Raw genomic sequence first — 17006 nt, 5'->3', positions numbered from 1 at the left:
ACAGATCCAGGCTGGGATGGATCAGAACCACAGGCAGAGGAACGGACAGAATCACCCCAGGATGCTGAAGCAAACAGGGACAGGGGAAGAAGGGGAAGCAGGAAGGGGTTTGACCCTCGTGATCCCTCAAATTTATACTGAGTATGACGTGTATGGAATCGAATGGAATACTCTGGTCAATTTTGGCCATCTATCTTGTCCATTCCTCCCCAAAGGATGGCTGCAGGTGTTACCTCTTTACTCCTTTTCTCCTTCTGGAGGGCAAAATGTTCCTCAGAGCTGAGCAGTGTCCTTGGTTCTGCACACCAGTCTCTAGCTGTAACTATAAACATTGAGAGTTATCAGTCCCAGAAGCAGACACTGAGAAACTTGCTGATAATTTCAGCAAGTGCAGCTACTTACAAGGGACTTAGCTGAAAGCAAAAGTACAAGACAGAAAATCACCTTTATCCTGGCCCAAACCAAGATATTCCACCCCTTATTCCATACCATTTGCATCATGCTCCAATCATTACTGTCACTTATCCCTAAATACACCTATGCACAAATTATTACTATCTCTCTATACTAAAATCCTCTAAATAATTCAGCCTATGATTGCAGATGTTCATCTATTGTGGCACACTCTTAAAACAAGGAGCAATTGTCACAGTTTATGTCCATGGTCCACTTTGCAGGTTGCAGATGTTAACTTCGAGGAAGTTACTGGATGCCAGTTGATGAACCTAATTCTGGTTTCATCACCACAACACCATCCTGAAAAACACTCACAGAACACTGTTAGTCTATGCAGTAATTCACATAACAGTAGTTAATGTGGGATGCAAATTCATGACTCCCCGAAATTCCATGCTCTACTGATAAAGCTAAACAAGCAAAAATTAACTATTCTCACCCAGTGTTAGATTCCCTTGTGGTACACATTGTACTTCTCCATCTTCCATCATCACACACCAAGTGTGTCCAGGCCCTTAAGAAAAAGCAACCCCACAAATGGGTTTTCCTTTGCCTGAAGCAGGAAAAACCCAAACTGTTTTCCCTAGCAGATTCTTTTCATGCACCACAGGCACTTTGGCCCCATCTACTGTGTGTAAAAGATCTGACTGAGCAGGACCAGCTCGACTGGCGGAACCCCTGGTGTTAACTAACCAGGTGGCTTTTGCCAAGTGCTTGTCCCAGTTTTTAAGGGTTCCACCACCCATTGCCTTTGAGGTAACTCTTAACAGTCCATCGTACCTTTCAATTTTACCTGAGGCTGGTGCATGATAGGGGATATGGTATAACCACTCAATACCATGTTCTTTGGCCCAGTTACTTATAAGACTATTTTTGAAATTAGTTCCATTGTCTGACTCAGTTCTTTCGGGTCTACCATGTCTCCACAAGACTTGTTTCTCTAGGCCCAGGATGGTGTTCCGGGCTCTGGCATGAGGCACAGGATATGTTTCCAACCATCCTGTACTTGCTTTCCAAAATGATCCTTCTGCAGGTGTCAAATTTCATTTTTTCACTTTGCCACTTGTCATGCGATCATCAAGTCAGGAGGATCTTCCTAGCAGAGACTTGGTGTAGAGCAGACAGATTGTCTGAGGGGTGCAACAAAGCAGCTTATGGCTATCGTGAGGGAAAATCTCTCTAGAAGCAGTATTTTTTTCTGTTTGTAGGTGAATGCTTGCTTACCCCATCCACACACTTTTTTTTTTTTTTCTTTTAAACTCAGGAATGAGTTAGGGACAAATTGATAGCAAACATGGAATGCAGTTGGTTTCCAGAATGCTTCTCTGAGCAAGTATGGCCCTCTCCCTGTCAGAAATAAGATGACCAGGCCATCAAATCTTAAAGAGTTGCTTGTTCTAAGCCAGGATGGTGCAATCATATCAGGTCTTGCTGGTGATGTGGTCACATTACAGAATCACCAAATAGTCATAGTTGGAAAGGACCTCCGACATCACCGAGTCCAACCACGAAGTTTGTTTTCCATTGGCTTGTGTCTATATTTTGAGCATACAAATGCTTTCTACCTGAAAGCTACAGCTTCTGTATAGTAAGTCTTTCTGCAAAGACCCCCACCCTTGTTCTACAGTGGAGAATTTTTATCCATGTTTATATTTACCCTCTGGGGGTTACAAAGCAGTGCAACCTCACACACTGCAGTAACTTGCACATCTTTTCTCTGTTTCATTCTCCTCTACAGCTGTAGCCCAGCCATAGCTTCTCCATCCATTCCCTGTGTCCCTATGCACCAGACACACCTGTCCAGTAGAAATGGAGGTGACCTGGCAGAAGCCAGCACTGCTTGGACTGCTCAGAAGCTCATCATATGACTCATGCTCAGGAGGAAAGGGTACGTTTGGGAGAAAAAGCTGGAGAGGTCTGGCTATAACTGAGCTCCCACAGTCAGATGGACTTGCTCTCTCTCCTGTCTCTCCCTTTTTCCTTAGTCCCCCTGTAATGTATAGTGCTGTGTTCTATGTGGTCATAGTAATGTAGCATAAACCTGGATGGCCACTAGGAAGGGCAATCCCACATTTCCTGTTCAACCTGACTGATTGCTCCATGCTCCAGCACCAGCATTTCTGTAATGACAGAGTCAGAGAATAAGTAAACTAGTTCAAGGAAAAAAGCTAACATCTGGGGACACTGCAGACCTATTTCAAGGCCCAAGTTATTGGAAGGAGACCCAAGAAGCTGATGTAGCTGTGCTCCAGGAACCAGCTGCCCTGTTACAGGGTAGGCAAGGCACAAGAGAACTCTGAGTTCTTAAGATGAGCTCATGATTGTGACCAAACCTGAACAGGTTGTTCAAAGCTACACTCATTTGAAATAAACTGTCATCCACCCAAAAATCTAAAATAGTCCAATTTTTCCTTCTACAAATCATTTATTTTCATTTCTAAGGTAATGGGAGCTTATGTGCAGTTATAAAAGAGAGGAAAATCATAAAATGCCCCAGCATTTATTGCACAAGGAAAGTCTCACAGAGAATGTGCTATATAATAAAACCCCCAAGTCCAGCTTTTCTACAGTAACAGTATTGTATCCTTGGCTTCATGTAAAGCCCTTATTTTTCATGGCATCACTGATATACGAAGAATCCTGTAAACCAGAAGTCTGTTTAACAGCTTGTCTTACAACCAACATAACCATTTACTCAAATATAAAGGTTAAATTAAAAATAAATGAAAGCAACTCATGCATGAGTGCACTCTAGAAAAAACCAAAAACCCAACATAGTTTCCAAAGCCTGTTGCAGCAGGTAATGGGAAGCCTTTACACTGTAAACAAGAAGAACTACTTTTCTTTCTCTGTGCAGTCTGATCTGAGATCTCTGCAGAGGTATCTGTCAAAAGACACATTTTTATCTTTATTTTCTAAAGGAAAGAAGTCTTATGCAATTACACTCTGTTGGTGTTTTCGTCTGCGTGCCCCCTTTCTTCCCTCCTTTCCTTGCCAAAAAAAAAAAAAAAATCCCCCCAAAATTGTTTAAGCCATTGCCCAACTCCATCTAAATTTGTATTAAGATAACTTATGTAAAATGCAAAGCCACATCAATGAAACAGATCCTAATAAAGCTGTCACTGATGAAATGGAAGCACATGCAGACACTGCTCAATATACATATGAGAATCCACACAGCAGTGCCACATCAGGACGAGTCCATAGAAAACCAGGCTTTACTTGTTCTGATGATCACAGGAAAAAAAATACATAATCACATTAGCTTATCCTCTAACAAGAAGAAGACAAGGCTAAATGACTTAGTGTTTGAAGGAAAATCAATGATTATGGAGTATCAAAGGAAAGAGGCTCCAGTCAAGACTCAAATTGCTGTTAGCAGACAATGAGCAGAGAGCTGTGTGTAGTCCCCACTAGCTCATTAGTAACACTATTTGTGGCTCCATCCCAAGCTACACAAGAAAGCCAAAGTCACATTTCAACTCCTAACATAATTTATCTGCTTTGTGTCAGTGCTGGTAAACCCATGACTGCTTATTCATACAAGTAATTTTGAGCAGGGTTTGTTTTAATAGGGCAGATACCAGGGAGGCAGTAGGACTGCTTCTTTCATCAAAAAGTCAGAATTTGAGGTCTGTTTCACTCAACTGTGAAGCCACATCCTAGAGGTGGAGTTCCACACTGAAACAAGGTGGACAGAAGGTTTAGCTCCAGCTGAAAAGGCAGTTCTGCTTTCCCCTTTCTACCTGTCATCCTGCTACTGTCTCAGTCTGCAAAACCTAGTACCAGTTTGATTCAAGGAATTAAGTGAGCAGAAAGATACCACAGAAGAAGAAGAAAAAAAAGTTTTCTTCTAGTTTGACTCCTTGAACTAGCTCACCATAGAGGTTGATCTCAGTGAAACTATGTCCTAAGCCAAAAGATGAATCAGCAGTAAATCCATGCAGGGATCTGCCAGAATTTGCTGGCTTTGCAAAGAATCTGAAAAAACTGCTCTCAAAGGTGAAAGCTGCCAGACTGATCCCATGAGGATGAGTTATATTAACATTGATCATCATCAACATATTTCTTCATTGCTTATGTAGGAATAGAGAGGAATTTCACAATTCTGTTTCTTGAAGACCTGCTTAACTTACCCCAGTGGTTCAGTTCCAGAAGGCATCACATCTAAGCTGGCCTCACAGTTCATGGCTGCCTCAAAGGTGACATCCCCCATTTACCAAAACTCTGTTCCCAGCTGGGCACTCCTGACTAGCCTATGTTGGCAATTATCTGGAGACTCCATGAGCCAAATGAACCTTACTAAGATAGCAGACAAGCAGGTGCAATGAGTAGCAGCATCAGCACAAATAAAGGGACAGGACACATACCCACAAAAAATAAAGCCAGTTTTCAGCGGCCACAAGTCATTAGATTGGAACAGTTGGATGTTAGAGATACATCTTGAGCTGAACAAGCCCCAGGGGGTGATGATTCAGAGGCCAATGCTTGTTCCTTCCACCATTATGGTCTGTGAAATTGGTAAGCAAAAGGAAAAAAAGCTCAGAAGCAACCTAATTTCCACTATAGGGAATAAATTCCAGAAAGAAAAATTTTCTACAAATCACATGGCTAAAATATGACAAACTACTTGGTTTACCTTCCATTTTTTTCTGTTTCCTCTCTAAATTAAAAAAAACCCTGTATAAATAAAGTAATACAAGATTTAATAACAGTTCTCTTGATTGCTCTTTCACTTCTAGTCTCACTCCATAGATATCTAACTATCAGTGCCCAAAATTTTCAGTTGCCACTTTGGATTAACCAAACACATTCAAAAATTCAACAGAGCTAAAAAAAAAAAAATAAAAAAAAAAATAAAAAAAATATTTAAACTTCATCCTCTCTACCTGACACAATCAATCATTCTTCACTTAAATTATTTCCTTCAAACCTAGTTAAGCTTTCATTCGAGTTTTGTTTGACAGACTCCAAGAGCAGTATCCTTGGGTCTTCTTTTATCCTTCCATGTTACCTCCCTGTTGTCTCAACTGAAATGCAACTAACAACTGTCTGCAGATGATTTACAGATCTGCTCCTTTCCCCAGATCTATCGGCCTCTGTTCACACTCAGATTGTAGCCTTTTCCTTTGTTCTATGGATGTTCTGTTGCCCAATTATTGAAATCCCAATCAAAACATTTTAGTGCTTTATTTCATGCTGCTTTTGATGCATGGAGCAGACTACAAACATACTACAGAACTGAGCTGCTCAAGCTGTGTGTGCCAGCAGACCCTGACTTACTCTGCCCATTGAGTCTGGCCAGGCTCAACAGTTTGGTTGGTGACATTGAAACAGTCCCAGGACAGCATTCCATGTGCTAACATGTCCAACAAAACAGTAACTTGATGAAGTCCAGCCTGCTTGACTGAAAACTGTCCATGCCTCAATTTCATTCTAAGCTGCAGGAGGTTCCTATTGAAGTACAAAAAGATGATTCATGGATGTTAGTTCAGTATGACTTACACCAATACTGTCAGTGTTTTGAAGAGATTACACCACTCCGGCAATATTAACAGAGCACTGTGTTATTTTCAAAAGAAAATGTTACCAGAATAGATCAAGGTAATTTCTTTAGGTATTATATTAAAAATTGAATAAAACAAAGGAATCACAGAGCAAAAAGAATGCTTACCAACACTTCTTTTTAAAACCTACATGGTCATACAAGAGAATTCTGAATTTATCAGAACAGCTTAGCAGTTTTCTGTTAGTTTTCTTTCAAATTCTGACAATGTGGTATGTTCTTTCTGACTGCTTACAAATGTGATTTTTAAAATCCTCAGCTAAATCTTTCAAAAAACCCTAGCACTGAGATTTTGGAAATTATTTTCTTTCTATTTGTACATGTAAGTACAAAGCTTTCCTAGAGACCGGATCCAGAACATGAAGAAAAAGGACTGGAGGTTTGATTGTGTTACATTTGAAATGGAAGTCTCCTACATCTATTTATTTCAATACAGAAACTGAAGATATCCAACCTGAACAATAATTCAGGAAACATTTAAAAATGAACCACATGTGGACAAAAGTGACAGTCTCAGTGTCCAGGGCCAGGCTGAATGAGGCTTTAAGCAATCTGATCTAGTGGTAAGTGTCCCTCCCCATGCAGGGGGCTCGGAACTGGATGATCTTTAAGGTGCCTCCCAACCCAAACCATTCTACAATACTGTGATTCCATAGTGTATTTCTGGAAGGCTCTCAGGCCACATGGTGATGTGAGCTATATGAAAATTATGGAGGAGAGAATGGAATACAAACTGATGGGGTCTGTAGGTCGAAAAAATGTAATTTCACTTGCTGAAGTTTGGAATTCAGGGGTGAACAACAGTTTCTGATTCAACAGATTCTGTTCAGTGAACAACAGAATTTCATGGCATGCAGGCAAGAGAGCTATATAATATAATTTATACTAGTGCAACTTACGTGTGTCTGAAGCTAAGGTAATAATAAAACACAAATCATGATGAACTGGGTCATTGTCTGTCTATACTGAAACTTGCTAGACATGTTACATAGCAATAGCTGGTCATCAACAATTGTAACTACAAAAAATATTCATATAGCTCAGATGCAGAAGATATTAACTTTTCTTGATTTTTCACATCAATGTTAACATTGTTAATTATAATTCTAACATAAAACAGTTCACAGAATATGTCAGAATATACCTGCAGGTAAGTTCTGATATTTATATTTAACTGATAGTACATGAAAAAAAGTTGCATTAAAAGTTGAAATGTAAGAATGTTCTATAGTTTTATTACATTTTCTTAATTTTTTGTTTTCTGATTTGAAGGAAAAAAAATTTTCTTCTGTTGCATGTTAAAAATATGGTTATAGTATTGTCAACTAAAAAGCAGGGTTTACAGGATTTCACATTCTTTCTAGAATCTTAACCCGGAAGAATCCTAAAGCATTTAACTGACTTTCTGTAATTAAATAATGTCAGTTTCTACTGAAAAGCTGCCACTGTACCATGGCAGCAGTCTAACAGCATTCAATAATGCCTCCATACCACAGTTCATGTCAGGAAGAGATTTTTTTGTTTTGAAGTTTGGAGACCCTTAATTTGCAGCAGGTGCAGTTCCACACAAAGAAGACCAGTGCTGTCTGGCTAATTCCTCACCTTCCAAAACCTGTATTCCCTAGGTACTGGTGCCAGTTCTCCTGCATCTGTGGGGAAATACAGACCTGAAAGTTTGAAGGTGCAGGTCTGGGACGACTCACCTTGTGCTCAGGACCATGTAGTCAGACACTGCTAGGTGGGACGGGGAGCTCTGCTCTGTTCCCCATGGGTGGTTCTCTTCAGATGAAGCTCCTACATGAGGGGCAGAGTCCTGTGAAAGACAGAAGATGTCTTTCCTCACAAGCACTCAGGTTAGGGTGTTGTAAAACTGTGAAGGACAACATAGATTAATTCCACCTGTTTAGCCAGTTGCTTTTTAGGGGGGGTTAGTAATGCTGAAGAGCAGGAGAAGAAAATTCACCTGTTTCCCACTGTCTTCTGGGGCTGAAGAGAGGTCTAATAGCTCACTTGAGAAGCAGGAGCTCTCCTATTTTCAGTGTTGCTCGGGCAGAAGCAAGAGAGAGCAAAAAATAAAACCTCAGAGAGCCTCGTAAAAACCATCCTAAAGAAAAAAAAATTATCTAAGAACACAATTTTTGGAAAGCCAGCAGAAATCACTCAGCATTCACGAAGGACATCGCAAACCGTAAGCATTGTGTGTGTGTGTGTGTGTGTATATATATATATATATATATATATATTTTTTTTTTTTTTTTTTTTTTTTTCGCCTCTCATCCTCCCTCGGTGAGTTGCCCGCAGGACCCGGCGGGGGGAGGGGGCGGAGGCAGCCGTGGTTCCACAGCGATCCCTTCCCCCTTCACCTGCCCCGGCCCGGCTCCTCTGAGGAGCTCGCCCCGCGTCCGCGAGCAGCGGGAAACGTCCTTCCGCACGTCCCCGGAGCGGCGAATGTGCCCGTGTGTGTGTTGTGTCCCCCGCGCCGTTACGGCGGCGAGTTAAAAAGCGGCGGCGGCGGCGGCAGCGACGTTAGAGCCTGGCCGGGAGGCGCGGGCTGCAGCTGAGGATCAGCTGCTGAGGGGAGCGGGGAGGAGCCAGCGGGATCAGGAAGCGGCGGAGTGTCTAACACCTCTCTGCCATGGCTGGCTAAAGAAAAATCATCATAACCATAACAAGGGGGGAAGCGGGGGAGGGGAGGCGGCGGCGGCGGCGGCGGGGGAAGGGGCGGCGGGGGAAGGAGCGGCGGGGAGCGGCGCAGGCGGCAGCATGAAGAGGAGAGGCGGCCGGGGGGGCAGCATGCGGTCGGTGGTGGGGTTCCTGTCCCAGCGGGGCTTGGAGGGGGACCCCCTGCTCACCCAGGACTTCCAGCGGAGACGCCTGCGGGGCTGCAGGAACCTCTACAAGAAGGACCTTCTGGGCCACTTCGGCTGTGTCAATGCCATTGAATTCTCCAACAATGGAGGCCAGTGGCTGGTCTCAGGTAAAGCCAGCGTTCCCCGTCCCTCGCCCCCTCCCGCCACCCCCTCCCCAGAAAGCATCTTCCTCCTCCTCCTCCTCCTCCTCAGCCGCCTCCCCCGAGGCCCAGGGGGAGGGCAGCCGCGACGGCGCTCAGAGTCGTTTCTCAAACCCACCGGTGCCCGGGAATGTTTCCCAAGTAGAGATCTAAAATGGTTGACAGGTTTTAAATTCTACTATTTATTGGGGGAAGGTAGAGGCGGGGGGGGAGCCACGGACAAAGTTTTTCCGAGAGTGTTTCCAGGGCACGGAGGGTAGAAGCAGGGGGTGCCCCTTTATTTGATGGCTCGCGTGTTTTGCCCTTTAAAAGATTATTATTTGGGGGTTACGACGGCGGAGGGGAAGCATCCCCGCGGCGTTCATTGTGGGTGCCGGGTGGCATTTGCCAGAGCCGTGCCCGGGCCGGCTCCCCAGGGTACGGGCGGGGGTCAGCGGTCCCTGTCGGGGGACGGGCGGGCTGCGGGCCGGAGTTCTGCCGGGGGGGCTCTGACGTCCCGCTCGGTGTTGGGCGGGGAACCGGATCGGTTTAATTGAGGCACTGGTCACTTTGGGAACAACACCCCCCAAGCCCCCCCTCCCAATCTCCTTTTGGGGGAGGGGAGTAAGGTTTTGTTTTGTTCCTCCTCCTTCCTCCCCTTGCGGGGCACGTTTGGACAGGGGGAACATTATTTTCGTGGTGACGTTTTTTGGGTTCAGGTCCTCCCTGTTGCTCGCCCGGGGCTGAGGGAGCCATGGGGGTGGGGGATGCTGTCAGGTAGGAAGGAGGCGAGGGCTTGACATCAGCTGCGACACTGAGGACGGGGGGGGGAAGGCTCAGCACCCCTTTCCCCCCCAACCGGGGAGAGGCTGCGGGGCTCGGCCACCGGCTGCCCGCCTCCCCCCACCCCAGTAGCGCTTGGCGCAGGTGCCTTTCCCTCCTTCCCCGCCTCCTGGCTCGGAGGGGCGGCGGGGAAAGAGGCAACTTCAGGCCGGGGCCTGGCCGGGCGCTGCAGGCCGCACTCTCCTCGGGCGGCTCTTAGCGACAGGCCGGGGAATCGAGGGCCTATCCCGCCCGCTGCGGGGCACGGTGCGGTGCCCCGGGGACTCAGGCCATGAGGGGCAAGGGAGGGGTCCTCTCCCGCCGAGCCGGCGGACCCCGCGCCCTCTCTGCGAGAGGACAGAGCCCTTCGGGGCGGCGGGGAGAGGATTGTCCCTGCGGATGGCCAGGCCGCCGTGTGCAGTGTCCATTGCAGGCCGCGGGTGATGCGTCCCAGCCTCCCCACGCCCCTGGGGGAAGCGGGCTGAGGGACCGGCCCCCCACTCCCCCGGTCTGGGGCTGCCGGCATCTCCCTCTCCCGGGGAGGGTCCGTTCCCGGTCGTGTGGGGCAACGGCCTTCGGGGGAACCGCAGGGCTCCTTGGCTTAAGGCCGTGGCAGCTCTGCTGAAAGTGGTCCCTTGCAAGAGGGTAGTGGCCTGGTTCCCAGCAAAGGAGTGGAGAAGGGGCGGCAGGGTCTCGGATTTGCCTGACCTGCCTCTGGTGGGCTGTAAGAAGCGACAAGGACGACTGCAGAAGTGATGCGGACATGGCTGAGTGGGCTGCTTGTTGCCGAGGTGTCCGGGCAGAGGCGGGCTCTGTCACAAAGTATCACTAATAACTCCAGAAATATCACTAGAAGTCAATTAAAAACAAGTTGTGGGGTTTTGGTTATCTTTAAGCAAGGGCAGAATAGAAACACCTTATAACCCTTTCAGTGGAAACTGATACATTGAGATGTTCCTAAATTTAGCTTTCTTACCTGGAGAAAGTTAAAAGCCTAAGCCCAGGATTTTTGAAGCAAGTGTCCATGAAGGATCTTAGTATTCCTGTCTGGGTGTCTTTTACCTATAAGCACTTGCAACTTTTGAGATACGCATCAATTTATCTTGTGAATATACATATATATGCATACACACACATATGTATGTATATATTCAGGGCAATATTGGAAGGGAATGAAGTTCCTAGATGTACCAGAGTTGGTGTGCTTGTTTGTACAGATCCTTCTCCAGAAGTAAGCAGAGCTATGTATTTCTGCTTATAATGTGCTACAGAGAGCTCAAATACAATCTGTGTTGCTTTTTTTAACCCCTCATAATAAGTGATGGGAAAACCATCAGTATTTTCTGGTTTTGCTGTAGAAGGCCTCGGGAGACACTTCAGATCTTGTCATATCATTGATGCACTTTCCTGTGTTGAAAAGTGGAAGTATAAAAAGTTGAGGGCTGCAAGGGCCTTTCTTAGCATTAATTTTGTCCAAACTGTTTGAGTCAAGGTAGCTGCAGTGAGAGCATGGAGGCAGATTTCCCATCTGGTAAACACCAAAAGATGTGTAGGTTAAATGAAGTCTTTCAGCCCATGCCCAGTTTTCAATTTCCTAACTCCTCATAAAGCTACAGAGTGTTTAAGGGTGGCGGGCTTTTCCTCCATACATAGGAATGGTGCTAGAATTGTGCTCTTTTAAATTTCATGACATGACGAGGAATCAAGTTAAAAAGTCAGGTGTGGAAAGAGGATGCTTAAGTTACTTGTGTCAGTAGTGCACAAATTTGGGGGGTAATTAAGAGCAGACTACCTTAAATCTGTCCTTGTATTGATGCCCTGAGAAAATTAAAAGCTCTAATTATGGTAGCTGTTTTTAACAAAGTTTTATGTTATCTGTGACTATAAGGTCTATAATGGCAGGTGATTTGTTAAGAATAAGAAATTAAAAGGTGAAAAATATATGGATGCTCTGTTCATACCATTATAAGCCCAGGCTCCATTAAAATTACACTCAACACTCCTTTTTTAAGGTCATACTTAATCTTGAAACTGTGAAATAGCAAAGGCAGGGAAAAAAATGGTGAGAATGAGTGCTCAGATGAAAGGTAAAAGCAGGGTATAAGCTGTCTCTAATCTGAAGTTTTCTAGAAGAGTTGCTTCAGAAGACTTTCAAATGCAGATAAAGCCTTAGAATAGATGGCATGTGGGTCTCTTCCTCAAAATAGTCATTGTGCTGAGGTAAGGATGAGATGTTAGATGCTTCCATCTGCGCTTCTAACAGCTAAGAGAGTTAACAGGGATATCTGAGTGTGTGAAAAGGGAGAGTGCAAGCAGTCCTTTTGGTTGTTCAGTCTTAAGTAATATGTGTAATCTTTACCTAGAGAAGAAATCTACTGTAGCTAACTGACTTGTTAACAACTTGAGCCTTGTTAGAACTCTTTTAACTACAGCTAATACAGTGCATTCAGAGTGGCTAAACCAATGCCCTTTAAATGCTAGCTTGCATCCAAATTAGTACTGTTCTCATCAGTATTGGCTGGAATGCTTTTCTTGGGTATCTGTCCCACATTTTATGATTTACTTGTTTTTTATGTATCTGCTGGAAGCAAGTTTTTAAGGGTAATGATTACTGTTTCAGTAAACACTTCAAACTGCTTGAATGGGGTTTATATTAGAGTTCCAGATGGTTTTCCTGTTAGGATTTTGGAGAGAACTTCAGTGTAGACAAGCCTCAGCAGGCCTTTTGAAAGTGTGTTTGAAAATTCTTGGTATCTTAATTGCTTTAAATCTTCTATTGGGGAGCACGCATTTAATAGAAATTAATTTTGTTGCTAACTAACTGTGTTTTCAAGTAAAGAAGCTGAGGTCAACAGATTGGGATGGGAGCCAGTCTGTAGGCTTTTCCTTGTACTTGTGTGGTACTCAGCAGTGTCACCTTAGGAAGGGGCAGAAAGAGAGGAACACCTAATGTTTGAGGGCAGGAGTGCTAGAAGGGATAAGCATAAGGACAGGGATTTAAAAAGAAAAAAAGAGAGAGAAATGGGAAGAGGAGGATGATACTCAGGAGAAGATCAGAAGATCATAGAATCATAGGAGGGTTAGAACTTAGAAGGGACCTTAAAGATCATCTAGTTCCCACACCCCCTGCCATGGGCCACTGGACCAGGTTGCTCAAAGCCCCATCCACCTGGCTTCCAGGGAGGGGGCAGTCACAACTTCCCTGGGCAAACTGTGACAGTCTCTCACCACCCTCACTGTAAAAATTTCTTCCTAATATCTAATCTAAATTTACCCTCTTTCAGTTTAAAATCATTGCTCCTCATCCTGTCACTATGTGTCCTTGTAAACTGTCCCTCCCCAGCTTTCCTGTAGGCCCCTTCAAGTACTGGAAAGCCACTATAATGTCTTCTCAGAGCCTTCTCTTCTCCAGGCTGAACAACCCCAACTCTCTCAGCCTGTCTTCATAGGAGAGGTACTCCAGCTCTCTGATCATCTTTGTGCCTCTCCTCTGGACTTGCTCTAAGCAGTTCCATGTCCTTCTTGTGTTGAGGGCTCCAATGTGCAATGTGAGAAGTAGAAAAGCCCTGTCTGTAGAATGACAAGGGTGAAAAGGAAAGCTTAATGTTTAAGGAATGTGCACATAGGCTGAAATTAGTTAAAACTAGCTGCTGGTTGAAGATGAGAGAGTTCATTGGGCAAAATGTGTCTACAACACTTAATATCCTACATAGTGGTATTTTTCTGTTAACAGTTTGGGAAACGTAACTGTTCATGCATGGAAATTAAATTTACCATGCAATGATATGCAACTGACTTTTACCCTCAGATGTGCCAATCATCTCCTCCTGAAATTTAGCTTCTAAAAATCATCTTTACTTAGTCTATGTAATCGGTTTTCTTTCTCCCATCCTTAAGTTTGGTGAATGTTTTCCTATTAATTTATCTGTCACTTTTCATGCCTACTATCTCTTGCAAACATGAGTATCTTTATCAGAACCTCCCACTTTTTTCCCCCCTCTACTTTAAACTGTGCTTTCAAGATAACTTCTGGGACCTAGTGTAATCTGAGGTTTACTTAATCTATGCGTATGTTCTATTTCTCTCACCAGATAATGCAAAAATTAATAGCTCTTCTATGATCGTAAACTTGTAGGGATGCAAAAAGACACTGGAAATTCAGCTGTCATTTGGCTGCCATGTAAATCTGAAGGAATGTGAGCCAGAAACTGGGGAATGGGGTGACCTTAGCAAAGGTAGTCAAGTGTTACTTCTGAAGTAAGGGGGTTGATCAAAGGGGATCAAGTAAAGGGGGGGCAGACTTAGTCTTGGTCTCTTACTATCAAGCAGAATTCTGTGTGAGAAGGTGTTTTTTGTCCAGTTATTACACGATGTTTTCATCAATGCCTGTGAAATTATAACATTTAAAGGTGATACCAGGAAAGGCAGCAATAATTTCAAAGGATAGGAGTTGATTATAAAGTTAATTAAGAGACATAGTCTGGAAAAAGTGTAATGTAGTTTGATAGGAACAAGTGCAAATTACAGCACATGAATAAAAATACTCACCTGTACACATGTACTGTGGTGACTAGATCATAGTCATGTAGAAGAGGATCCAAATGTGGTAGTAGATCCCAACATAAATATCATCAGAGATAAAGCATGTGAAGTAATGGTGCTGCTGGGATGTCAGATGGAGCACTGTGTTCAATTTTGGGCATGGTATTTTGAGAAAGATGTGGACAAATTTGAGGAAGTTCAGAAGAGGATATGAAGAATGATCAGAGGTCTAGAAAAAGGAAAGTCTGAATGAAAAAAGTCCATTTATTCTAGAGAAAGAAAAGTAGGTACTGATGCAACTCTTAGGTTGCATGGAAGTGTTACTAATTATTATTACATAAGGTTGCAAACTTTTCCATGTCTGTCAGGAACAGGACAAAGAAATAGTCTTCAATTACAGGAGGAAAGATTTTAGAAGGCTACTTGATCTTTTCTTCTTCATGCTGTATTTCATTCACTTATTTCTCCTGTCTGTTGTTTGTAATATGGCACTTGTAGAGCTTAAAATCATAAACTGTTATGATGGAATCATCTGAACAGGGGGAAGGAAAAGGGAAGGAGAGGTTTCTCTGACAGTTGATTTTCTGCCAGGTCAACTTCTTTAACCTACCCCTCTGGCTGCTTCACCACTGAACTGGGGAAGGAAAATTTCAGGAGCACATGGCAAGGGGGTGGGATTATATGTAAGGTCAAACTGCACCCTTAGGCTAGATACTAGGATAATCTGCCTAATAGCAAGGATAATGAAGCACTGAAATAGGCTGCCTAAGGAGGCTGTCATTTTTACCTCAGTGCAGGTTTTTTAAGTGCAAGAAAGACCACACATATACTGGGAGTAATTCTAATACAGTCTGGTCTTTTACCCATGGCTGAGGTCAACTTCTTGAAATGCTGTTCAGTCACGTTTTCTGTGGTTCATGCAGCTTCTTGAGTAGATACAAGCAATATGATTAATCTTTTTATGTTATGGTTTAGAAATGTTGGCTGTTTGCCATGTAGGTTCTTCAAGTGAGTGAACCTGGTATATGGCAGATAAAGAGGAGTAGTGACCTTGAGCTTGGTCCACAATCAGCAAGGTTAATGCAGTTTAAAACTGCAGTTTTTAAGTCCTGATGAGGATGATTTTGAAGTGCTTTTGTTAGCACACAAGAGCTCAAGTGTTTCATGAGCTACACAGATACTGTTTAGACTAGATTTGCTTTTGGTAAGGGTATATTCTGTCCCTCTTCTAACAGTTTTAAGACTAATACAAATGGTCCTGGCCTAGAGGTAGGTGACTCTTACTATAAGGTAGACTTCTTCCATATTTAATAGTGTATAAGTTTAGTGATTACCTCCTTAGAAGGTAACCAGATCAGGAAACTTTTGGGGGGAGAATTAGTCTAAAAGCAATGCCAAACTAGAATGCTTTGATTTAGGAACTGTGGAGGCAGGAAACTATTTGTGCAGAAATATATGCCATGCTGAGCCACCTGGGACCTATTCAGTTACCTAAAATGAAAACCTACAGTGTTTGTCTGTGCTACTTTAAAAAAAAAAAGCAAAAAAACAAATAAATAAATAAAAAGCCAAAAAAAAAGAACTTTTTTGGGGAAGCTTTTTTTTTTTTCTTCGCCAGATCTTGGGGTATGCAGCACATGCAAACCATTCTGAAGCAGGCAGACTGTGAAGAAGACAAGGCACTTACAGGTCTTCTGGAACATCTACTTTGGGCTCATAGAAACTAGGAGGTTGTCAGGGTTGAATGTAAAGTGTTTGTCTGTAGTGAAATGAGGCAACCAGGTGGCACTAATTGCCAGGTAGTGGGCATGAGCTTGTTAAGCCCACCTGTGCCTGATTAGGGCGGGACCCTACTGCACATGAGCAGGATTAGGGGGCCAATAAAAAGATAAGGCTAGGAGCACAAGCTCAGCTCACTCCTGGGCAAGCCAGCAGAGAGATTAGTTGCTTTTACTGCTTTTCACTACTTCAGAAATAATTTCAGGATATCTTTCCCAAGATTTTAAATGCAAGCTTTCTTTCTAGATACATTCTATTGTGTATCTTCTGGATAGAATTCTTTAATTCTGCCTATGTCTCCCATCAACATCAGTCAGAAGGCCTGAAATATTCCATTGACTTGGGACATTGGCACAGGGAACATGTGTGCGTTTGTATTTTTCATTCGTGTGTGCTTGTAAAAAATAAACTGGAATACTGCTTTTCTCTGCATCAAAAGTAATATGGGAAGGTGAAAACATTTCTAGCCTCTCTGACCACAAATACTTCTTTAGTCTGTCTTCCTGTCTCACTTTGACTTAGAATGCAGAAGGAGGTTTGACCCATAATGAGTGTTGAAGTGTGGTTCCTTTCTGGAAAGGAACTGTACATGGCATTATATGATACTTAGGTGGGTCACACAAACTTTTATTTCTCAAATTGTCAGTCATGCAGTCCTAGACAGAATCTGCCAAATAAGATGAAGTTGAAGCTGTTTCCATTTGTAGATTTTAATCTTACTCCTTCTGACACAATGAACTGAAAAATTTGGAATTCAAGACTTTGTGCCACTGCAGTTCTGGAAAATCCACATGTGGAACCCCGGGGGCTAAGGTATTTTCACAGAATCTTGCAGGTTTGTCACAGTTGAAA

The 17006-nt window shown here is 43.5% G+C and overlaps 1 protein-coding gene and 1 long non-coding RNA gene across 3 annotated transcripts in view; one reads left to right on the top strand and one right to left on the bottom strand.

Moving 5' to 3' along the window:
- Positions 1-4531: 4531 nt before the first annotated feature.
- LOC139796447 (uncharacterized) lies at positions 4532-8247 on the bottom strand. The gene is made up of 4 exons (XR_011726008.1): positions 7986-8247; positions 7690-7835; positions 5740-5910; positions 4532-4966 (listed from the first exon to the last, which is right to left on the bottom strand). It is a non-coding gene; the product is annotated as an uncharacterized lncRNA (long non-coding RNA).
- A 498-nt stretch (positions 8248-8745) lies between these two features.
- The window catches only part of DCAF5 (DDB1 and CUL4 associated factor 5), a 79200-nt gene continuing 70939 nt past the window's right edge, over positions 8746-17006 (top strand). The window contains exon 1 of one of the 2 annotated variants that reach the window (XM_071744446.1): positions 8746-8999. In XM_071744446.1, the coding sequence (XP_071600547.1) occupies positions 8786-8999 (214 nt within the window). In that variant the 5' untranslated portion in view covers positions 8746-8785. Of the gene's footprint in view, positions 9000-9177; positions 9198-17006 lie in introns of those variants that run through there. The other variant, XM_071744447.1, reaches the window with a different exon arrangement.

Source organism: Heliangelus exortis, chromosome 5, assembly GCF_036169615.1.
Source record: "Heliangelus exortis chromosome 5, bHelExo1.hap1, whole genome shotgun sequence".
NCBI classification, from domain to species: Eukaryota; Metazoa; Chordata; class Aves; order Apodiformes; family Trochilidae; genus Heliangelus; species Heliangelus exortis.
The sequence above is the reverse complement of the archived record's forward strand: the minus strand, read 5'-3'. Positions and strand labels throughout refer to the sequence as shown.